The sequence below is a fragment of the Sinocyclocheilus rhinocerous genome, unplaced genomic scaffold (genome assembly GCF_001515625.1).
Source record: "Sinocyclocheilus rhinocerous isolate Xijiao unplaced genomic scaffold, SAMN03320098_v1.1 scaffold1982, whole genome shotgun sequence".
In the NCBI taxonomy this organism is placed as follows: domain Eukaryota; kingdom Metazoa; phylum Chordata; class Actinopteri; order Cypriniformes; family Cyprinidae; genus Sinocyclocheilus; species Sinocyclocheilus rhinocerous.
The window spans coordinates 687,268-712,208 of record NW_015651555.1 but is presented as its reverse complement, the minus strand read 5'-3'; the positions used below and the strand labels follow the sequence as shown (position 1 = coordinate 712,208).

The 24,941-nt window shown below is 35.1% G+C and overlaps 3 protein-coding genes across 3 annotated transcripts; 2 read left to right on the top strand and 1 right to left on the bottom strand.

The window, feature by feature from the left end:
• The first annotated feature begins 2,610 nt into the window (after positions 1-2,610).
• LOC107713079 (coiled-coil domain-containing protein 65) lies at positions 2,611-7,827 on the top strand. Its single transcript, XM_074560086.1, is given in 8 exon segments — positions 2,611-2,754; positions 3,331-3,498; positions 3,628-3,797; positions 5,395-5,533; positions 5,889-6,086; positions 6,205-6,417; positions 7,127-7,279; positions 7,534-7,827. Coding segments are annotated over 8 exon segments (1,479 nt in total).
• Positions 7,828-9,208: 1,381 nt separating this feature from the next.
• On the bottom strand, positions 9,209-12,858 carry fkbp11 (FKBP prolyl isomerase 11). Its single transcript, XM_016518512.1, has 6 exons — positions 12,467-12,858; positions 12,181-12,243; positions 10,598-10,685; positions 10,347-10,380; positions 10,103-10,173; positions 9,209-9,421 (listed from the first exon to the last, which is right to left on the bottom strand). Exons 1-6 carry the CDS (start codon positions 12,578-12,580, stop codon positions 9,213-9,215), a joined length of 579 nt encoding a protein of 192 aa, XP_016373998.1. The 5' UTR covers positions 12,581-12,858; the 3' UTR covers positions 9,209-9,212.
• A 1,159-nt stretch (positions 12,859-14,017) lies between these two features.
• On the top strand, positions 14,018-22,709 carry arf3b (ADP-ribosylation factor 3b). Its single transcript, XM_016518548.1, has 5 exons — positions 14,018-14,084; positions 17,299-17,588; positions 18,170-18,280; positions 19,110-19,234; positions 20,378-22,709. Exons 2-5 carry the CDS (start codon positions 17,441-17,443, stop codon positions 20,537-20,539), a joined length of 546 nt encoding a protein of 181 aa, XP_016374034.1. The 5' UTR covers positions 14,018-14,084; positions 17,299-17,440; the 3' UTR covers positions 20,540-22,709.
• The last annotated feature ends 2,232 nt before the right edge of the window (positions 22,710-24,941 follow it).

Below are 24,941 nucleotides of genomic sequence, written 5' to 3'. Positions count from 1 at the left end.
GTGCACTTGTTTAAAGCTTTGCATTTTGTAAAAAAAAAAAAAAAAAAAAAAGAATTAAATGTTTAAAATATTATTTGTGCAAAGAGTTGATTCTTGAATCTTCTTTTTATTATTACATTTCCATTTAAAAAAATTGCAGTACCAGAAGTTTGCTGTAAAAACAATGATGATGTTACAAGCATTACGGGGATATTGGTGGTTAGTGGTTACATTACACAGCTATTAAAATCTGTTACTGTAAAATGTGCTGATAATAACACACAGGTGGTACAACGCAATGTCACATGGTGCGACCAATAATAACAAAGACAGAGCACAGTGTTAACTTACACCCAAACACAACATGCTTAAATAATGCTATAAACATTAACTAAATAACATAACACACACAAATGTATATAACTGATAAGAGTAATTACAAGAAATGTTTCAAACATAAAAAAAATGTTATGGTTCACAGAAGGAATAAATTATGAGATCATTCATACATTAAGTCATACTTACTTTCGTGCTCATAGACACATTTGCCTGTTGTTTTCTTCATATATTATAAATTATACTTTTGCAATTTTACAATATCTTAAAAACCTTAAAAACTTTTCTGCTGCTTCTTTTAAATATGACAAAGTTTTAAAAAAAAATCAATTTGACCATTTCAACGCTATATGTGTAAATATGTACAAATAATTTGCATTTGTGCTGCAGCTCATAATGTAATTTTTTTCTAGGCTAAGAACATGCGCACATTTAAAGTCATAGCTCCCTCTGCTGCTAACAATTAGCGTTACCTTTGATTCGTGTTTTTGTTTTGATTATGCATTTTTTTATATATATATCAATGTCATCTATTTTTTTATCTGTCATCTGCTGTGTTTAATTAAAAAAAAGAACACGCAAAAACCTTTACGTCATTACAAAAGAAATGCAAAGTAAACATAAATATTTTGCTTTTTTTGTCCATCACATTTGAGCAAAAAGACTTCATGAAAGGTTCATTACCATGCATGCTTTTATTTTCTGTCACAACTACACAGTAATTTCTGTGATGTGAAACATGCACGCGTCCTACTGGATCCATATGGCAGTGCAGTCACCTTGTCGCCTGCTTGTGGTTGCTAGGAAACGGTCAACAGAAGTGAGTCAGCGAGTGCGGCACGTGAGAGGGTAAGACGATGTGAAATAATGCTTGTAGCTGCTCAGTTTTATTTTTACCAACCAGCAATGTAAACGTGTATGTTTTTCTATTTCTATCGCTTACTGCGATTTTTTTTTAGCGAAGGTCTGCATGGAAAAACAGCGTGTTTAATTTGGTTTCAACATCTTGGGTTTTTAGACTGAATTGAAAATGTATCTATCATGACAGATACGTAGCGGAAGGGGAGGAGCTATCGGGCTCCGATAATAGATGACAAAATTATCTTATAAAATTATAATTTTTTTATAGGCTATTTGGTACACAACTTGTATCTTGACAAACTTTCTTATTTAGTTTATCTTTGATATTTGATGCCAAAAGAAACTTTGTATTCTATATGTTCCATGAACGTTATCAAAGATACTCAATTCTAGTGATCTATGGAAGCCTATGGACGGCCGTTTCCGCCACTGAATAAAAAATAAAAGAGGTAATTGCGACTTTTTATCTGTGATATAAACTCGCAATTGCGAGTTAAAAAGTCATAACTGAGAGATATAAACTCACAATTCTGACTTTTTTCTCGCAATTCTTACTTTTTTTCCTCAGAATTGTGAGATATAAACTCGCAATTCTGAGAACATATCAGTCTTTTTTTCTCAGAATTGCGTGATATAAACTCGCAATTGCGAGTTAAAAAGTCATAATTGAGAGATATAAACTCGCAATTCTGACTTTTTTCTCGCAATTCCTACTTTTTTTCCTCAGAATTGTGAGATATAAACTCGCAATTCTGAGAACATATCAGTCTCCCCCCCCTCAAAATTGGACTTTAACTCGCAGTATAAACTCGCAATTCTGAGAACATATCAGTCTCCCCCCCCTCAATATTGGACTTTAACTCGCAGTTGCGAGTTTATATCTCACAATTCTGAGAAAAAAAGTCAGAATTGCGAGATATAAACTCGCAATTGCGAGAAAAAAAGTCAGAATTGCGAGTTTTTATCTCACAATTCTGTGAAAAAAAAGTCAGAATTGCGAGTTTTTATCTCACAATTCTGTGGGAAACAATTCTGAGAAAAAAAGTCAGAATTGCGAGATATAAACTCGCAATTGCGAGAAAAAAAGTCAGAATTGCGAGTTTTTATCTCACAATTCTGTGGGGGAAAAAAGTCAGAATTGTGAGATAAAAAAGTCGCAATTACCTTTTTTTTTTTATTATTCAGTGGCGGAAACGGGCTTCCATAGGCTTCCATAGAAACGGGCTTCCATAGATATCCGATTAATTGTATTCAGACACAAGCAAATAAATGGTTTGTTCTATGCTATCAACCATTTTTATGTTTCCTGAACAGAGGAAGTTTTTATATTATCATTTGTTGTTGGTTTAAGCCAGTTCTGATTTTGTGTAGTAATAAACTGCATCTTCTCTTTTTAGGACTTTAGAAGCTGTGATCCACAGATATTCAGCAAACATGCCTAAAAAAGCAGCTAGGAAAGGAGGCGGAAGAAATGCCGGAATGACAGAAGAGGAGAGACTTCTGTACATGCAGCAAAAGGCTCAAGCTGAGGAGGAGATAGCCAAGAGAAAAGAGGACATGCTCACACACTTCCTCAAGGTGTGACACACACCTGACAAATAACATATCAAATGTATATGAAGAGAAGAAATTATTTTAGATCTAGAAATGATCGAGTCAAGTCATGTCAGGTTTGTTTGTAGAGCTTTTTGTATACACATAATTTCAAACCAGCTTTACAGAAGATGTACATGTCAGTGTTTAAATTGTCACTTTATTTATTTATTTATTTGACCTTTTTGCCTAGAAGTACAATTTAATTGCCATATGTTTGTACATTTGTTTTATTTAATAAAAAATAAAAAAAGAAAGTTTGAAGAAATGAAGTCAAAAAGCTACATGAAAGATTTTGAAGTAAAATTCGCAGGGCTTTTGTTTGTGATGAAATCTTATTTTGTAAATTCAACTATTGTTCATGCATCAGATCATCAAAACTGGTAGATAAGGGGGTTTTATTGTTATTTATTGCTGTTGTTATATACAGTATGTGTTCATGGTTTTTGGTATTACATAAAAATCAGAAAAAAACATTTATTCTAGTACTTGCTAATGCACATACAGATTAAGGCTTGTCAGGCAATTGATTTCTGCACTGACAGATGATTTGTTTTTTAGGATAAACTGCAGAAAGAGGAGAGGAACACCATACTGAATCTCCATAAGCTGCGGCAGCAGTGGCGTGCTGTTTTAACGCAGACCAAGACAGCAGAGCTACGCAATGACATGTCAGTGCTCAGCCAGAACTTTGAGAGAGTCCTGGACTACAAAGACAACATCATTAAGGTCACGACGTCATTGAAGAAAATGTCATGTATTCACAAACCTCTAATGTATATTATACTAGACTGTCACTTCTAAATTATAGGAAGGTCATTATAGGAAGCGACAAGCTTGTGTGTGTGTTTCATATAGAGTTTGGTGGTTGATCTGTCTGAGAGGGAGCAACAGTCGGAGCTGGCGCGCAGTTCTCATCAGCAGAACGTGGACTATGTGTTAGAGCTTCATATGAGTCGGCTGGCAGAACTAGAGTTGAACTTCAACACAAGTCTAGAAGAACTTGCCTCGGAATATAATCCTGAGAGGTATACACACACAAACACACAAAAGTTCGTTTTGTTTTTGAGTTTGGCCAATTAGCCAGTTCCTGACCATATCATTTGGATCATTCCTTTTATACTGTACCTTCTGAACTCTTTGTCTTTAGAAAATGAATATGCTTTGGTTGTAAGGAAACAAATTTCTATAAAATATACTAGCATACTAGACTTTCAGAAATATACTCTGGTCAAGCTCAGGCAATTTTCAATCGTATCTTGATGCAAAGATAAGGGAGCAACAGTCGGAGCTGGCGCGCAGTTCTCATCAGCAGAACGTGGACTATGTGTTAGAGCTTCATATGAGTCGGCTGGCAGAACTAGAGTTGAACTTCAACACAAGTCTAGAAGAACTTGCCTCGGAATATAATCCTGAGAGGTATATACACACAAAAGTTTTTGTTTTTGAGTTTGGCCAATTAGCCAGTTCCTGACCATATCATTTGGGTCATTCCTTTTATACTGTACCTTCTGAACTCTTTGTCTTTAGAAAATGAATATGCTTTGGTTGTAAGGAAACAAATTTCTATAAAATATACTAGCATACTAGACTTTCAGAAATATACTCTGGTCAAGCTCAGGCAATTTTCAATCGTATCTTGATGCAAAGATAAGGCGCCAGCTTGAGGTTGAATGTTTTGCTCGAATTTGCATATTTTCTAATCATATATTACAATTTTTATATTATCATAAGGATTTTTGAAATTTAAAGCAAGACACAAATACCACAAAACATCACAGAAATCATAAGATCCATTGCTACGTCTTAGTGATGTTTATGTTCTTGTTTTCCCAACAAAAATGATGTCATGATTCCATTAAAGAACAGTTCACCGAAAAAAAATGAAAACATTTGCTGAAAATGCACTCACCTTCAGGCCATCCAAGATGTAGATGAGTTAGTTTCTTCATCAGAACAGATTTGGCCAAATTTAGCATTACATCAATTTCTCACCAGTGGATCCTCTGCAGTGAATGGGTGCCGTCAGAATGAGAGTCCAAACAGCTGATAAAAACATCACAATAATCCACAAGTAATCCACAACACTCCAGTCCATCAATTAACATCTTGTAAAAGTGAAAAGCTACATGTTTGTAGGAAACAATTCCATTATTAAGGTGTTTTTTAACTTTAAACCGTTGCTTGAAAATGACTTTTTCAATGGAGAAAGCAATATTATGGATTTTTTTGATGGAAGCAGCGGTTTGAAGTTGAAAATGTCTTAATGATGGATTTGTTTATTACAAACACACAGCTTGTGGAATACTTACATTACTTGTGGATTACTATGACGTTTTTATCAGCTGTTTGGACTCTCATTCTGACGGCACCTATTCACTGCAGAGGATCCATTGGGGAGCAAGTGATATAATGCTAAATTTCTCCAAATCTTTTCCTATGAAGAAACAATGTCATCTACATCTTGGATGGCCTGAGGGTGAGTAAATTTTCAGTTTTGGGTGAACTGTTCCTTTAAGGAAAAACTAGTTTCTTATTTTATATAATGTAATAAGACATATATAGGGCGATTAAAATGCACTGCAAAGGAATGAACCAAGTTATTATATTACTTGTATATTTCAGAGAGCAAATTCTTTCACAGCACCAGCAGGAGAGTATGTATTTGGAGAAGGTGATGTTTTCCATGGAAAAGCATTACGCTGATCTTGACAATGAGGCTAGACGTGACTACCAGAGCACTCGTAATCAAATAAAAAAACAGGTACTGGTTTCATTACGTACACATTTATTCAAATGTTGTTATCCAAAGCTACTTACAAATGAGGAACATCACAAACAGTTTGTCATAGTGCCAACAATATTCATAGGTTTAGTAAAAACTAGATACAACAGAGATGAAATACAGAAAAGAAGAAAATTATAAGAGTAAGAATAAGGTTGCCTATGTATGCACTAACTATATTCCATTAATTATATATGCAATGCAATATCAATTGGATTACATAAATACAGATTTCACACATGCAAGAATTTGTAAAATGTACAATATTCAACAAACAATTAAGACACAATCATGGGTTTAATGTAAAATAATGATGTTGGTTTTGTTTCTGCAGAACAAAGAGGATAAGCAAACAGTGAAGGATCAGATGTAAGGGGTTGTTGAAAAACTGTGGCGGGAACTGCAGCATGTTTTACACCACTATAACGAGTCCACCAAAGACAGATTCATCGCAACTGAGTCTCTGCAAATCAAGGACGAACAAAGTGCTAAAGAGATCGACACACATAAAAAGCTCACTCAGAAGTTGCAGGTCAGACAAAACTCTAGTGTGGTAGCTGACTACTCTGAAGAAGCTTTTTTTCTCAATATTTCCAATTGTGTTATTTCATAGTTTTGAAATTATGAAAAATGTGTTCAAACATTTGCAGGAGTCCATCTCTGCTCTGCGCTGTCAGCTGAGCTCCAGTCAAACGGGAGAAACAACTCAACAGCTTCATTCAGGCCGTGATGAGCTCGCCCAGAAACTTCAATATTTCAGAGTCCAGCTTGGCGAGGCTCAAACGATTCGGAGAAAGCAGCTCACTAAACTTACCATTCAAAGCAGCGATGCTACTAAAAAACTGCAGGAGATTGCATCCATGGTATGTTTATTACACCCACATTTAAAGGGATAGTTCACCCAAAAATGAAAATTCTGTCATTACTTACTCACCCTCATGTCGTTCCAAACCCGTAAGACCTTCGTTCATCTTCGGAACACAAATTAAGATGTTTATGATGAAATCATTTTAATTTCACATTTAAATTTTAAATAAACATAAAATGACAAAATAATAATAATAATAATAAAATGATAAAACTATTAATAGTATATTAGATTGATCACAATATAATTTAATATTCATCCATTCTCCACTATAATATGCCAAGGTAAAAAAAATTTTTGCTTCCTGAATTATGGTGGATTTCCAACATTTTATTTTTCCAATATTCTCAAGCAAAAATGTATATCAATATCAAAAATCGCCTTCAGATCAGTCAAACATGCCATGAAAGAGACTGTAGTCATAATAAAAAATGTAATAATAAAGTTCCATGTGCAACAGTGTTGTGATGCTTATAGCAAATTGGTCATGCCATGTCATAATAACTGATTTTGGTCAATAAAGGTTGGTTGTGCAATGGAGCCTGAAATAAGACTTGTCATCGAGGCAAATCCTTCAAGTTCTTAAAATAGGGAAAACTGCTTCTTGTATCATAAGAAGACTTACAAGAGAAATATATTTGTTCTTTGAACAGGTATTGGAATATTTATTGGGAGTAGAGATCATACTTCTCTCTCTTCCATAGGGGGAAAGGTTGATTCGTCTATTTGAGATGTGTTGTAAGCTGGAGACGGAGTACGAGAAGGTTCTGCCCTTCTACTCAACATCACTGAGTGAAGAAGAGCTGAATCAGGAGAGAGCCAATGCTATGGAGCCACCAACTGAGAAACTCGCTCAGGTAATGAGCACAGAGCTCAAGCTTATTCAAAACACACTCAGTAGTCCTTCAGAGTCCATGGTGAACTTGCATTCAGATTCTGGCATACAGTGGCTTTTCACAATCCAATGAATCTCAAATGGAAAAAAAAAAACATTATTTTCTCAATGGATGTCCAGTTTCACTCAGAAATATATCACATTGTGGACTCTTTCATGCTGATTAATTGCTTTAATTTATCGCATTTATTGACTTTTGACTTCCTCTGTCCCCAGCTAATGCATGATTATTTGCCTCTTGGGAAGTTCTGGCAACGGTACAACAAGGTTCAGCTTGAACATTTGTGTCTGAAGCGAGAGAAAACGCTGCTGTTACAGGAGAATGAACGACTGAGGCTCTATCTGAAGCAGTACCTGGATGAAGTTTCGGTTTCTGATGAGAGTTTTCGGCAACAGAAGCTTCTGGTGGTGTTGTCTCCTGCTCTACAGGACTCCGCTGCCACTGAAAGACGTGATCAGAAGCGCTATGTGGTCCAAGAAGCAGCAAATGTTGTGCAGAAACAGTTTTAGGGAATACAACTGAAATGTGTAATGCAAAAGTGTTTCTGGCAGCAATTCAAATGTTTTTCTGCCTTGCATTCAGTCAGTCAGTCTGTTTAATGCAATGATCTCAGTACATTTTTTATTTAGTTTATGATTTCACCAAATACAGCTTTTTCTTACATCTGTATATCAACTAAGTTGTGACAGTTCTAGAGAAAAAAAGCAGTAATTCTGTGCCCTGAAATTCTGATCTTGATTCTGTGGATTTGCTGCAACACAATTGACTACTGAAGGTTTGTCTGCATTTTTCAAACTCCTTATCAAATAACTTACCTGGAGTGAATGTTATTATCTTTCTACCTTTACTCCCATTGACATGTATGTTGGACAAAGATGCTAATCACAAATTTGCATGAGGGACTTTAAACATCTAAATTGGTTGCGGCAGTATAGATTAACCAAACAGGTTTATTTCATTCTCTCAACAAACGTCCTCTCAATACATCACAAAGACAAGTCGATGCATCTTAGAATGTAAGGTGAAGTTCTTTCAGTCATTATTCTTGACTTTCTTCTTTCAGACGAATCCAGACAGATTCTTATATTAAAACTTGTTATATTAAAACTTGTCTTTGATCTTTCAAGCTGTTTAATGCCACTCAGCGGGTGTTACATGCTTCGGTCCAAAAGAAGTTAAATAAAAAGCGCCCATCCATAAAAAACAATGTCTCACACGGCTCCGGGGGCTGAACAAAGGCCTCCTGTAGCGTATCGATGCGTTTTTGTAGGAAAAATATCCATATTCAAAACGTAATAATCACTTTAATGTAGCTTGCGCCAACAGTTGGTTGCATAAACCAAATTTATACTTAAACTACCCTTAAAAACCTTTTAACTCTGAATAATAAAAAAATAGAAATCTGTTGTTTTAAATATTAATATTTCACAATTTTACAGTATTTTCCCTCAAATAAATGCAGCCTTGTGGAATATAAGAGAACTCAAAAACATTTTTAAAAATCTTACCGACCACTAATTTTGAATGGTAGAGTATATTTCATTGAAACGGGTAATGGATAATATATCAAAGATGTTTGAGGCAAAATTTTTAGGCTAAACATTGTGTGAGTAAATTACAAAAAAAAATTCTCACTATTTCTGGTATGCTTTCAAATACTTCTAAACACTCCTGAGAAGAAACGCCTTTTGGGGCCACTGTACATACTAAAGCAGTTTTGTAAGTGGCTCTAGATAAAAGCATCTGTTGTTCAATGACTTAAATGTAAACATAGGACAGTTCTAATTGAAAGTTTTAATGACTCAATGTCTTCAAACAAGTCAAAAGAAAAAAATAGAAAGCACCAAAAAAAGCATTTTTTTATTTAAATAGTTTATTCTTTTTGGCTTTGATCTTATTTCTTCTTGCTCTTCTTGTCTTTGCTCTTCTTCTTGCCGTGAGGTTGTGCCTGTGCTTTGTTGTAGAGGTAGAGACCCACTAAACCCAGTAAAGTGGGAACCAGTGCCAAGCACAAAAGAGGCAAGATGTCGTTAACTAGTTTCTGCCACTGCGTTTGCTGGGACAGAGAGATCACCTCCACCTCAAACTCAAGTGTGCTGTCCCCTGTGAGGAAAGAGAGATGGAGAGATGAAGAATAGATTAAAGGGGTCATATGATGCAATTTCAGCTGGCCAATCAGAGCAGACTGCGCTTGTCAAAGGAGGGGGATTTGTTGAAAACGACGTGTTTGAGAGAGGCGGGGCATAGAGGACCTACAATAATGTACAGTATTTGAAAAATAATGTGTTTTTTGAACATTAAAGCATGTCAACATATTCTGTTACACCAAATACACAAAATAATGATCTTTAAAATAGCATCATATGACCCCTTTAATAATCACTTGGGACATGATTTAAAGGGACAGTCCACCCGAAAATTCTGTCATTGTTTACTCACCCAGAACCTGTATGACTTTCTATCTTCTGTGGAACATGAAAGATGATATTTTGAAGAATACTAAAAACCAAACAATTTTGGTTCCCATTGACCTCTATTTTATCTTTTGTCCTTACAATGGAAGTCAATGGGAACTGAAACTGTTTATTTACCAACAGTCTTTAAAATATCTTTTTTCATGTTCTACAGAAGATAGAAAGTCTTAAAGGTTCTGAATGACATGAGGGTGAGTAAATGATGACAGAATTCATTTTTGGGTAAACTATCCCTCTAATCATCCAAAAAAAGTATAATTATTACCAGCTTTATAGCTTTAAAGCCACTTTTAATGTGTGATCATGGTACCTGGAATGGTTGGAGGGAATCCTCTCTTTCCATACGCGAGATGAGCTGGAATCGTGGCCTTGATTTTTTGTCTGTGCAAAAACATAGATAGAAAACACTGAAAAAAAGGACTTTAAAGTGGGTGATTCAGACCTTTTCTTGCAGTAGTCTTGAACATATTATTCAATCACTGAATTTTTACCGTCTCTGCCTACAAGTATTGCCACAATTGTACATTCTCAAGTACCATACAGGCGTGACTTACCCTTCACACAATCCGACCAGGGCTTGCTCTAGGCCTGCCAAGCAAAATAACATGTTTTAAAGATATATGCAATTGTGGAAAAAGCACATCTTTTCTGTTTGGATTTACATGACCTTAGTTATCATAACCATCCTTCTCAAATTCAAAATGACATTGCAGTCAACCTAAACTATACAAAACTGTATTCAGCCTAAAGAAGTTCTGTTGTTATGAACATAACATCATTCAACTGCAGTTGCTGAGCCTCATACCTGTGATGACAGACCTCTTGCCCATCTCTACGACCAGAGGCTCACGAGACAGAGAGGTGTCAATCACCTTCCCGTCCATTAATCGACCCTGCACAGGACAGGAAAAATGGTGTTGCAGGTTAGTTGCATCCATTTTTATGTAGATGCAGCAAATTATTTGTTGTAAAAACATATAGAACCAGACTTGATAAAAAAAACTATGTAAGTAATAAAATGTAATAAAAGTTGACAGTCACCAGGTCACTGCCAGGCTGCTGGAATTGTGGATTCACTTGTAAAAGGTTTGGAAACATTGGTGTAATACAAAGACGAAATATATAAAGAAGGTGTGTTTTAATAATCAGGTTGGGGCATGTTGTCACCATGTGTTTTACATGCTGAAATTTTAAAACATTAATTACAATTTCTGTTGACCAAAACAATAGTTTGATATATTTGTGTATATGTGTATGACATTTAACTTATATATAGTGAAATTATACCTGTGTATATATAGTGTTATTATAATATCATTAATACACTATTATAGATTTATTATTATTTTTAATTAAATGTTTTTTATAGTTTCTGTTTTAAAGTGAGCTGTTCTGTAATGTTCAGTAATTTTAAAGTTTTAGAATTTTTGTTGTGTTTTTGTCATTTTATTTTTGTTTGTTTTTTATGTCTACATAGTTTTATTCATTGTTATTTATTCATTTTAATTGATTTAGTTTTAGTTAATTTAGTACTTCAAGTTAAACTACTGAACTAGCTAGCTGGAAAAAAGTTTAAGATTTTTATATTTTATTATATTCCAGGTAACGTTTATTTGTTTTAAATAACAAAGCGCTTTTAATTTTAAAATATGATAATAATGATAATAAGCCTATGTCTATCTATCTATCTATCTATCTATAGATAGACAGATAGATAGATAGATAGATAGATAGATAGATAGATATGTTAATTTAATATAGTTCCCCATATACTGTGACAACAAGAGGACCTAATTGTCATTATCATGTGTTAAATTAATTGTTTAGTAATTTTAACAAAATTAAAATTCTGTTTTTCTTTCTATTTTTTGTAGCAAAGCCTTTGAGGTATTGACCTAATCTAAGAACTATTCACGGGAGTGTAAAAAAAAAACAAAAAAAACAACAACTCGGTCTCCAGTTATATGTTCCCGCCTCTCTCGAGCATTTCCTCGAGACTGAATCAGCGCTGCTCGCCTTGACTCAAATGCTGACGTGTTGCTCCGCCTCCTCCACAACATTCGGTTTCGCTTAAAACTATTACAAATAACTACATTTCGAAACATGGTGACTCCACAAATGGTGATTCCACGATGAACTTCTATTCTGTATGAATTAAAAAGTGTTCATCTTTCTCACCTACTGCATTACAACTCTATTTTCTGTCAGACATGGCGAGTCCAGATGTCAGCTTGAGTCTGCCACATCACTGAACGATTTCATGTGCAAACAACTCCCCAAGAGTCCATTTTGCCGTATTTTATGTCATAATACCGAGAGATTTCATTGGGAGGTGCCTCGTTTTACAACATAATAGGCTGCAAAGGCGCAGCGCGTCGTACTTATTACCGTATAATGGATTTGAAGCGTGTCTCCCATCTCTGATGTAATCGTGCATGTCTCCGGCTTCACCTAAAATGGTCAAAAACATAATATTGAGGAAATCTTAAAGAGTGGACATCGTATTGCAAAGGGAATTAAACGCGCAGAACATCGACTGTACTAAAACATGCAACATTGTGAATATGCATGTTTGCAGTGAGACGTGAATGTACAAGCAGCGAGCCGCTACGTGGACTCTTGTAGTAATAGTCAATCTAGTCATTCATTAAAAAAAAAACTTGACCCAACTTACCAGTGTCTCCACAACCAACTGTTCGATCACGCTTTCTTTGCTATCTCCGTCCTCAGCCGCAACAAATGTTAAAGCTGCGAGAAAAACCAAGACGATCCCTGTCCGAACTCGCATCTTATCTCACGTTATGAGAAAAATCAGCACCAAGAGTAAAGGCCACAGAAAGGATAAAAGCTAGTCTAAGTGGCTCACTTCCGCAACGAGAGTCGCCCCACTGCAGCCTGCAGCGCTGAGAGCCAATAAGTCACTGAGGCGAGATGCCAGTTAAAGCTGATGTGTTATTATAGTGAAGAGATAACGGCGGGGTTAGTTAGACGACCCTCGAACACTGGACCAATACCTGGGTCACTGGAATCCCCGCCTCATAATCTGCCAGCATCCCCCAGCAGTCTCTCCACATGGCTGCTGCTGCTGCTGTAGGAGAATTTCCCCACTAGAGGGCGCATGATATGCTGAGGTGGAGAAAAGCACTGCACTGCAAACGGAAGGAACTGCAAAAATAATAGTTGTTGTCAAACAAGTTTCCAGAGAGCCCCGCCCCCGCCCCGTTGAAACAATGAGCAATGAGCATGAAGTATTTCATGATCAGAAAAGTATGCACTTCAGCTTTAAGATTATTTTCTTTACAATAAACTTAAATGAAAACATAGACAAATGTCAAAGGTATAAATTTTAATCTTTAGGCTATAACGCTTTATCGCCATAAGCTGTAAAGTAAGGCGTAGCATCTGCTGTAAGTACAGCCTACTTATTTGCTTCTTTTAATTCACATTAGGTTGACAATCTTATTTTTATATATTTAAGTTATCTTTGAGTTATCAAGTTATCTTTGCTTTATTTTAGTATCACTACTATTATAGTTTTTGTGAACATTTTGAATTAGATTTTATTTTTATTTTTCTGTTTTCATTGTAATTTTAGGTTTAGTTTTAGTAATTTTGTTGTGTATTTTGTTATTTGAATTAGTTTTTAGTTTTTATTAAAATATATCTAATATAGTTCATATTAAGTTTTTAGTTAGTTTAGTTTAGTTTAGTTTAGTTTATTTAGTTTTAGTTATTTTAGTGCTTCAGCTTAAACTAAACGGAAATGAGAAATGTTGCCTTGGCAACCAGCTGAAATAAAATATTTAAAAAATTATTTCAGTTAATAGTATTTATTTAATTTTAAGTAATGCCATTTTGTAATGTTTTAGTTTAGTTTAAAGATAATAACAACCCTTGAGTAGACTGCCATGCTGTTACTAAACTATTAGATATTAAGCCTCAGTTCAACAGTTTATTTACTGTTTGATTTCAAGACTTCAAATGTATTTTTCTTTTCCCTTTTGTTTTTATCATTTTACAAAGCCCTCAAATAGCCCTAAACAGGTAAAAAATAAATGCAGGCCAGAATTTCCAGTAAAGTTGTAGTTTGAAGGAGTGTTGTAACACCTCAAGCATTTCCTTGACATGTCATTTATTTGACTGTGCTACCTGACCTGACTGGAGGCAGTCTCAAGATGCGAAAAACAAACATCGCGAGAAATCCCCATCGAAGCCTGTGCTGTGGCGTAAACTCTCGTGAGATCTTCTCTCAGTCTCTCCGTGTCCTAAATCGGCTGGTGTCAACTCGCAAGGTAATCCAGATACGTTCAATTGTTGTGACTGCTTTCAAATGAAGCGCTTCGAAGTGGTTCTGACTGGTTGAAACGTTGTTTTGTACGTTTGGTAGAATATGACAGCGCGTCTTATATTGCTGCTGGAAATAAAAAGTCGACAGGCCTTCCGCGAGGCACGTATCGTCTCCATCTCTCCAAATGAATGAACATGTGTATCACAGATGATGTGCTGCCTTACGGCTCTTCAGACATTATGACGGCTCGTATTGCGCTCGGGTTTTGATTGATTCCGGTTTGCTTTTGCATGAATTGTAGGGATCTTGCATAAGAATAATTTCATTCATCTGCTTCGTGCCAAACGCCTCTCTTCACGGAGAAGCTCCGATCTTTGTATCCTACGCCGACATTGTCAAAGGGCCTTAATGAGCTCCAACAGACCGGCAGTAATCTAAATAATTAATTTAGAGCCATATTAATGTTTTTTAAAGACCATTGTATTAGATGTCATGTGGATATCTCTCTAGCGCAGTCGTATTTCGTTGTCTCGTGACTTAAATACATCGTTGGGGTCTCTTGCACGGGTTTGAGGAAACCTGGGTTTGTCGAATCCTTCAGAAACAAGGAAGCCTTTAAAAAACGATTAAGTCGTAATGTGTGGAAATTATATTCGTGATGTGTTTTGTGTGAAAGGGTTTGCTGGAGGTGGGTCGGGCGTCAGCACCATGGACAGCTCAGCCGGAGTCAGACCCCCGCAGCTTCCGAACAGCATCATTATCAGATTACTGTTTATCACAACCACCTTCTCGTATTACTCTTAGTCGACACATTTACATGTGCATGAAGTATTGTTCATTGCTGGTTATGCACCTTTAATATTGTTAGAGTTTGTCTTGATTTTATGTAGGGGAGGCCATGGCTCGATGTCACACTTTTACCTCTGTCAGTTTTACTCAGAATAGGTTTAATTTTAAAAGTCAGTTTCTTTCTAGGCATGCTTTGCTACAGAAAATCTATTGAACATGTCCAGTGTGGCTAGGAAAAAAGATACATTTTAACACACTTTGACATTTTGTGACAGCATAACCAAATAGCAGGGCATTGTGACATTATAAGTTGTCAAAATATGGACATGCAATTGTTTTTTTTGTTTTTTTTAAACAAAATGTCATTTTTGAAACACAAAACAAGTCATGTAACAGCAAACATGTAAAAAGTCCTGAGCACACAGTTTAATGTTTTCAGTTGAAATCTGAACATGTGTCAATAATGTGGTTTTTATTATGTTTTGTTTTAGCCTGGATTTGTTTAACCAACAGTTATAGAAAGAACATGATGATTGGTATTTTAATTTGAAGAAAATAAAAAAAATGTATTTAAAAAAAAAAATCTAATTTAAAGGAATTGTTCATCCAGATCCATCGAGACATTTTTAACTGTTGCTTCCTGCTAAAATACTTCTTAGTCCATAATTCATAATAACGACTCCTCCAGTGATAAAGTCCATTCCCTATTTTCCTCTCACATCAAAACACACACAAAATCCTCTCACAAAATCCACTGACATATGTTTAGAACTATTTTTGCTGTGCATATTTCTCTTCTGACTTTTTCACTGGAGAGAGCAATATTATGGATAGAAGCCAGGAAGCAATGGTTTGAATTACTGAACACCATAATGATGGATTTATTGATGGCAAACATGCAGCCTTTTCACTTCACAAGATCTTAATTGATGGACTGGAGTCGTGTGGATTACTTGTGGATTATTGTGATGTTTTTATCAGCTGTTTGGACTCTCATTCTGACGGCACCCATTCACTGCAGAGGATCCATTGGTGAGCAAGTGATGTAATGCTAAATTTCTCTAAATCTGTTCTGATGAAGAAACAAACTCAATTACACCTTGGATTGCCTGAGGTGAGTAAATACTCAGCAAATTTAATTTTTGGGTAAACTATTCGTTTAAAAGGGTTTAAAACTAGGTATTGAAAACAACACACAAAGACACAACGCACTGCTTGAGAAATCGATTTGTGTATTTGGATTTGACTCAAAACTTTATAGTTCCTTAGATATATGCACTGTGTGACTAGCCCCAGCCTTACTTAAACAAGCTTAATTTCAAATTTAAGCCTTATACTTTGACATTCGTGAATTGGGACAACGCGGTTATCAGGGAATGTGTTCTACATCTCGGATAACTCCACCTGGGAATGTTCAGGGATGACTAGTGGGGGTTCATGTGAAGGCGGGATATGTGAGGGATGAACAGATTGCGGGTATGGCCTGAAGACATGGCAGGATCATAGTTTCTTCAGTTCAGTGTGTGTAGTTGTTAACATTCTTGTAGCTTGTACACATAAAGCATACTAGTGAAGATCAGAAATGTATACACACATCCAGAAGCGTCATGCTCATTCAATCCGCCCCCTCAGATCTCTGAGACTTGCATCTTCCAAATGAGTCTTTGATAAGCAGTTGCGCGATTACAGTGGGTGAAAGAATGTTTGACTGAAACGTTCAGATTGCACAGATCATCATCAGTTGAATCACACCTTATGTAGATCATTTGCTGTAATCTGAGAGTGCATATTCATATCTAAAGGGAGCATATTTCTACCTTAACGGTACATATCGGTACCTAAAAATGTACATATTAGTACCTAAAAGGAACAAAAAAGTACCTTTTGAAATGGTACCGCCCTAGTGACAGCTATTGTACCTTTTTTCTGAGAGTGTATAAATATACAAACATACCCACGCTACTGTTTAATGTTTTTGAATAAAGTCTCTCATGCTTATCTAGGCTGCATTTTTGATGAAATATACAGTAAATAAAAAAATAGTAGTATTGTGAAATATTATTTCAATTTGAAAAATGTGTAATATATTTTAAAACAATTTATTCCAGTGATGACAAAGATGAATCTTCAGCAGCCATTACTTCAGTCTTCAGTGATATGCTGATTTGATGAAACATTTGTATTATTATCAATGTTAAAAATGGTTCTTCTTCTTAATATTTTGATGGATTCTGTGATGCATTTTTTCCAGGATTTTTTTTTACGAAAAGAAAGTTGAAAAGAACAGTATTTCTTTGAAATATATATTTTTTAAACATTATAAATGTCTTTTACTGTTACTTTTGATTAATTTAATATATCCTTGCTGAATAAAAGTGCACATTTCTTGAGATTTAGAATAACATTTCATCTTATTTTTCCCTGTCCAGGACTCTAGATTTCTAGACTTTTTCTCAGCTATATAACCTTGTTTCTCAAGGCTTTCAGTGTTTTACCTCAGTGGATTGTTTCACACCAAGGACTCACAGCTTTCTGGATTGTGATTGGCTAGACGAAGCAAAACATTGAATCATGGGGAATATTTTTGGCAATCTGCTGAAGAGTCTGATAGGGAAGAAAGAGATGAGAATTCTGATGGTTGGATTAGATGCTGCTGGTAAAACCACCATCCTTTACAAACTGAAGCTGGGAGAGATCGTGACCACCATCCCAACCATTGGTAAAATCCTTCTCTTATTTGATGCTATTGTTATGTTGACTTTGTTACGATACTGTTATACAGGTATCTGTACATCCTTAGGCAGAATTCAAGCTCTGAGACACAATGTCATTTCAAATGAATTAACTAATTAATTAATTAAATATAATTAACTTTTGTGAAACAGCTGGTTGAAGAACATTTCCATTTCAGTTTTTTTTTTATTACAATTCACTAAATTCCTTTTCTTGTGGGATGAGACCATTAAAATTTAAATTTACTATTTGAAATTAAATAGAGAAGATTATTCAGTTCTGTATTTTGACTGTTACACTGTAACCTTTAGTTTCCATTTAGCTGAATATTTTAATGCTGCGATTACTGTTGGCAAATATAAATACTTCCTATAGCAGAAATTGGCAGGTATACAGTATTTGTAGAAGTCTATATAAGTTAGATGTTACAATTTCCCTAGTGTCCCTACATATATAGTTTCTAGAGCCGTTAGATTTTTACAGTTGCTGTGAGATGAATGTACAGTAACTGAATTGTACTGTGATTCTGGGCCACACAGTGTAAGTTTGTGATGTTTGTGCTTTAAGGCTTTAACGTGGAGACAGTGGAGTACAAGAACATCAGCTTCACTGTGTGGGATGTGGGTGGTCAGGATAAAATCAGACCACTCTGGAGACACTACTTTCAAAATACACAGGGTGAGTTACACATACACACGACTTCTCCCGCTTAAACACAAGCTGTATTGAGTTGTCTGTGTAAATGATTGTAATTTGGCGTGTCTGTGTAGTTTGTTGTGTTCAGTGAGCACCACAAACTGCATTTACACTGCTGTGCCTGCAGAGCCACCTTGTAAACATCAGTCAAGCAGGGTTATTATAGTGACCTAAAATTAAAACCATAAAAATATTTCTGTTACTTGAATTAAAATAAACATTAACTGAAAGAAAGTAAAAAAAATTATATATGTAACTATTATTATTTATATTTTAAAAACTTATTTTATTGCACTAGTTGCCAAGGCAACATTTAGTTTAACTTGATGTATTAATATAACTAAAACTGAAAAAAAGTCATAAAAACTATACAGTCATACTTTCATTAAAATAAACATTAACTGAAAGAAAGTAAAAAAAATTATATATGTAACTATTATTATTTATATTTTAAAAACGTATTTTATTGCACTAGTTGCCAAGGCAACATTTAGTTGATACAGTCATACTTTATAAAAACTAATAAAGATGAGAAAAACACATTACTGAAGCATTAACAAAAATGTATGTAAAAATGGAAAATATTAATAAAAACTATAATAATTTCTCAGTGATACTAAAACAACACTGGTTAAGATGTCCACGTCTTAGTGCAAAACACAGTATTCATAAATAAAAAATGTTCTTTTTAAACAAAACATTGCATAGCTGAATACAGTCAGTGTATTCTTTTGTGCTGTGTTAATGTTTGTTGCTTGTTGAATAATATTTAGTCTCTATTCTTTATCTTTGCTCATTTTTCTTACCTTAGGTCTTATCTTCGTGGTTGACAGCAACGATCGGGAGAGAGTTAACGAGGCGCGGGAGGAGTTAATGAGGATGCTTGCAGAAGACGAACTGCGTGATGCTGTCCTTCTTGTCTTCGCAAACAAACAGGTACAGCATCTTTCCTTCATATGACATATTCTTGATATATTTTTACAGCTGGAGATTTTAAATTGTGGCAATAACCAATCAAGGAACTTTAAATGATTTTTTTTTTAATAAAGCATCCTTACTACCTGACTGACTACTACCTCAAATATTTTGATATTTATACTATAGTTCAAAAGATCGGCGTTTTTATTCAGCAACAGTGTTGGGGAAAGTTACTTTTAAAAGTAATGCATTACAATATTGCATTACTCCATAAAAAAAGTAACTAATTACGTTACTTCGTTACTTTTTTATGGAAAGTAATGCGTTACGTTACTTTTGCGCTACTTTTTAAATCTGGACAGAAAAAAAAAAAGTAACTTGCGCAACTTATTTGAAAAAGTAACTCTTTCATAAGATATTCTCTTGTAAATTAAAAAGTAATGCGTTACTATACTAGTTACTTGAAAAAAGTAATCTGATTACGTAACTTGCGTTACTTGTAATATATTACCCCCAACACTGTTCAGCAAGGATGCATTCAATTGATTAGAAGTGACAGTAAATACTTTTACATTGTTACAAAAAAAAATATTTCAAATGAACTTTCCAATCATCAAAGAATCCTGAAAAACGAATCACAGTTTCCACAAAAATTAGCACCATGACTGTTGTCAACATTGTTAACAATAAGGAATATTTTTTCGAGCAGCAAATCCACATATTAGAAGGATTTCTGAAGGATCACTGAAGACTGGAGTGATGATGCTGAAAATTCAGCTGTGCATCACAGGAATACATTACATTTTAAGTATATTAAAACAGAAAACGGTTCTTTTAAATTGTAATGACATTTCACAATATTACACAGTTTTAACTTCATTTTTGATCAAAGAAATGCAGCCTTAGTGATCATAATAGACTTCTTTCTTTTTTCTACCTCAAACTTTTTAACATTAGTGTATTCATTACTTACAGAAAATTGTATTTACTCAGAAAACACGGCTGCTTTTGAATGTTCATCAATGGACAGTCCATAATCTATTGTATGTAATGCAGCTGCTAGATTTGTGTATTTGTTTCAGAATAAAAATATCTGGTCCCATAGCAAATACTTAATTTCACAATCGACTAATTTGTCATTTTATTCCTCCTTGACTCCAGGATCTGCCAAACGCTATGAATGCAGCTGAGATCACAGACAAGCTCGGCCTCCATTCGCTCCGCCATCGCAACTGGTATATACAAGCGCCCTGCGCGACCAGCGGCGACGGTCTGTACGAAGGGCTCGACTGGCTCGCCAATCAGCTCAAGAATAAGAAGTGAGGTCGCGGGATTTTCTTTACGTGGGCCGTCTCTCGCTTTGGGAAAGGGGTGGGACTAATTTGGCCTTTATGTTTGGTTTTTCTTTGTTTATTTTTTTGGTTGTATTCTGGAAAACACAGTATGTGGTTTAAAGAGCCTTCTATGCTCTGCACACGCATTCACACGCAGATCAACATGCATCTAATTTCCTCTGTTGACTTTTCCATTTCACTGTACGAACAGTATCGGTTTATAGCATCGACGTTTGGTCGATTTCATCGTCTCTCCCTCACTCACTCACTAACGTGTTTACAATCAGTGATCAGTGTTGTCCTTGACTGCCATGAAGAAGATTGTCGGGTCTGGGCATGCTCATGTATTATGTAATATGCTTATGTATTTCTCAGTAGATGTGATTATGATGCAGTTTGCCTCCTCACGCACACAATATCCACAGTCTGCGATCCCGGCGGTTTGTGATTGCGTTAGATACCCTGCTGTGTTTTGCATGGCTGTTTCTCTCTGTGTCGTGTTAAGCGTTGTGGTGTAGTAGAGGTTAGATCTGCATGTGTGTGTTTGTTTGGTCACACGGAGCTGGTTGGTGTTGCATGCTGCTTTGTGGCCGTGCTGTACTAGAATGGACGCAGTACAAATGTTCCTTGTCACACATCCCTCACCTAAATTGTGAGTCAAGCGTGGTGCTGTTGGGTAGTCCACCATAATTCGCATTCGGGTGAAGCTGTAAATAAAGCTTTTTCCAATCAAACGCCCCTTTGTTGTAGAATTGACTTGGCTAATTGTTGCATGGGTAAAACTATTGTTTTGTAAGAATCACTAGCATTGTCTGCATGGCATGCATGATAGATGGATAGATAGATAGATAGATAGATAGATAGATAGATAGATAGATAGATAGTGAAATGCTGTTTAACACAGTCTTTTGTTAGTTGCTATACTAATTTACCACTGACATTAGTCGATTAGTAGATTGTTATGACACTAAACTGTGCTATTTTTGCTTTTGCACTCATATTAGTGAACAGCATAAAAACAGCACAACCAAAGCCTCGGTATGTCAGTGGTCTGTGGCAAACTGCATAATAACTCGTCTACTTCTGTGTTTGTCGCATGTTTCATGCTCATAATGCGTTTTGTGGGTTCAGACTAACATATCACCCCCAACGAATGTGACTTTTGTTGAATTAGTGCACACATTTTGACTTTTGATTAGTATGGTTCAGAAATGAGATAATATATAGATATACTGTATATATATTTATAGTAGGTTGTCTTTTGTGTTTAACACTTCAGGCAAATATCACAGATGCAGCGCTGATGTATAATTCATAGTACTAACATAATCTATATGTGTTACAGACTACAAGCACAAATGGAAAATCAAATTCTAACCTATTTTTACCATACTAGCTAGTGTAAATACAACAAGACTGCTTATCCTGCATTGCATATGTGTTGGTTATCCATCCTTCACACAAATCTAACACTAACACAGTCTGTTTGTAATTGTATTTGTTTCTGCGAATAGCACTGTTTTCTAGTTTGCATATTAGCTACACATTTTTGGCATCTTCCCACTTACTACCCAGCACCTTTACACTAAAACCCACTGTTATGACTCTTATGACTGTATGAACATTTTAAAAAGACAAGTCTTTTCAACCTAGGACATGATTTGAGTCTTGTATTATTTTGAGTGCTGTAGCGTGTGGGTGATGCAGGAATGGGAGAGTTACCAAAACAACTGTGCTATTTAGCAAGACACTTAACCTCAAAGTATCCAGTTTGGCTTTGGACACACTCTACAGTAGTATTTCAGCATATAATGCAAACAACGATATGTCTAACAAGGCCATTTCTACACAAGTCTGCAGTGTGAATCGTCCAGTCTGTTAAGTTTTGTGGCCTTATCTTCTTACAAATGTGTTTTCACAAGGTTATTTATGAACTAAGTTATTGGGTCACTAAGTTGCTTGTTTCGTTTTTGGTTGATCTGGGAACAAAAGGGGTTAAAAAAAATCTCAAATACATAGTTTGCTTGACTTCAGAGCATTTATTCTTTGCATTTATTCTTTGCATTAAATTGTTTGTGTGCTTACTGAGTAGCTAGGGTTGACTTTTTAGGATGGTTTAAAGTTTGATTTTGTCTTCTTATACATCATATTTTTATTTATGTATTTATTTTGGTGAGTGTTTTGGTGAATGTGTTTTTACCTCTGTGTGCTTATGCATTTTCTTTGTTGATTTTTTACTGTGTTGGGTAAATCATTTCGATGGCTTATACGGTGTCAGTGAACATAATCAATGAAGGAGGAAAACAATTTCTCACTGAATAATTAATAAATGAATAAATAGAACTTAGAAATCTTGGATGAAATGTGTAATTATCTGTTACAGTAGATTAAGAAAGATTATTGTTGATTATTATGATGTAGACACCAAAAACTTTCTCTCCCTCTGATCCCTGACTGTAACGCTACACTCAAATAAAAACAGGAAAATTATTTGCTGTTTCTTCTCTCTTTTGTTCCATTTTACATTTTTTATGCTTCTTTCAAAGCTACTTTTTTTAAAGTGGACATAAGAATCTTATATAATGACCACGCCTGCTGGCAGATTATAGTGGATAATGTTGAATAAACCTATCCTACCTGGTCTGGAATATGCTTTAGTAAAGCCACCTAATGACTTCATCATATTGTATATTATGATAAATGTCTTATATTGATCTCTGGTAGGCGCCAGAAATGGATCATGTCTAATCCTAGATTATGTTACAGTTTTAATGGATTGCATTATTTATCGCAAATCTCTCACAAAGATAAACTGCTTTGAAACTTCTGAGCTGGATTCGTGGAGTATTTCGAGTCTCTTTCTGCACTGCAGCCCTTTATGTCAACCAGAAGAGGGCAGAATTATTGTGAAAACCATCACACACACACCACTTTTCAGTTTATGAAAGGAAGTAAAGAATAAAAAGCATATTCTCATTACGGCATATGTGCTTAAATATGTCTTTGCCAATGTATAGTATATATATTCAGTGGAAAATATTTATTAATATTAATATACAACAAGCTGTTCAAAGCATATAAAATTAAAAAAGAAAAAGAAAAAGATTGTTAATAATTTTTCTTGTTAATAATTTTTACAGTTAAATGTATTTTGGTGAGGCACAGTATGTGATGTGTGCTCTCAAAGTTTAGTGTTTACTGTTGAGACATTTAGAATTTAAAGTATTACCATGAATAAATTACAAAAGGGACATTAAAATGGGAACAAATAAGTACATACCAATATAACAATTTTTTATAATAATTTAAAATATACATTATTTAAAATCTATTATTTTTGTGTCTGAAAGTGAAGTTTCTAACAAAAGTTTTAGTGATTACCGTTGAGGAATTATAATTGTGTTCTGGCCAATTATATTGTTGGCTGGTGAGATATTAACAAACAAGGAATGTGTCTCAAACCCTAAAAGACCTTGTTTATGCACTGCATTTCCATGAAGAAGAAAAAATCATATGATGCATCAGAGCATATAGGGAATAGAATTATTTTTGTGTCTGAAAGTGAAGTTTCTAACAAAAGTTTTAGTGATTACCGTTGAGGAATTATAATGAATACAATCCAAAACGACATTAAAATGAAAAAAAAATTTGAAAAACGTAAATACATAAATACATTTTAAAAAATCATAAAAGATTATTTAAAATGTATTATTTTGACAGTTATTTCTTGTGTCTGAGAGTCATGTGTGCTCTAAACACTTTCTTGTCTCAGAGGTCTGAAGCCATCTGAACCAAGGCACAAAGTGTTCTTTGTGAGACTGTGAGTCCAGAGCCATCAAAGAAACACTGATAAACTAGTGGACGATACTGGGACACAATGCCAGCCTTGACTTGCACACAATGAGAGCCCTCAATCCAGCAGGACATTATTATCGATACAGCAAAGCCCGGATTTGTGTATGTGCGTTTGGAGAGAGAGAGAGAGAGAGAGAGAGAGAAATGTGTCTCAAACCCTAAAAGACCTTGTTTATGCACTGCATTTCCATGAAGAAGAAAAAATCATATGATGCATCAGAGCATATAGGGAATAGAGCACAGTAAAGAATTCAGGGTTGTTGTGTAAGTATGTCTGTCTGTGTACTACTTGTTTGTTCAATCAGTGCCTCATACAGACCGGTAGTGCAGGAAGAGCTGGTCTTTAAAACCTGTTTTCCAACTGTGACTATTACACTGAACACTCACATGCTGTCTGAATGGAGAACAAGGAGGAAGTTAATTGTTCAAAATGTTCTTTAAAATCATAATTTTATTTATGTGTAGCATCATCCATTGTTGGGCCTTGTAGAATTTGTGGAATTATAAGGAATAAGCTTAAAGATAAAAATATAAAG

Excerpts from the sequence above, each read along its gene's own strand:
- fkbp11 (XM_016518512.1), bottom strand. The coding sequence starts at position 12,580 with ATGCGAGTTCGGACAGGGATCGTCTTGGTTTTTCTCGCAGCTTTAACA. Across the intron at positions 12,244-12,466 it reads AGTTGGTTGTGGAGACACTG|GTGAAGCCGGAGACATGCAC; the intron begins GTAAGTTGGGTC and ends TGACCATTTTAG. Across the intron at positions 10,686-12,180 it reads CGCTTCAAATCCATTATACG|GGTCGATTAATGGACGGGAA; the intron begins GTAATAAGTACG and ends TGTCCTGTGCAG.
- arf3b (XM_016518548.1), top strand. The coding sequence starts at position 17,441 with ATGGGGAATATTTTTGGCAATCTGCTGAAGAGTCTGATAGGGAAGAAA. Across the intron at positions 18,281-19,109 it reads CTACTTTCAAAATACACAGG|GTCTTATCTTCGTGGTTGAC; the intron begins GTGAGTTACACA and ends TTCTTACCTTAG. Across the intron at positions 19,235-20,377 it reads TTGTCTTCGCAAACAAACAG|GATCTGCCAAACGCTATGAA; the intron begins GTACAGCATCTT and ends CCTTGACTCCAG.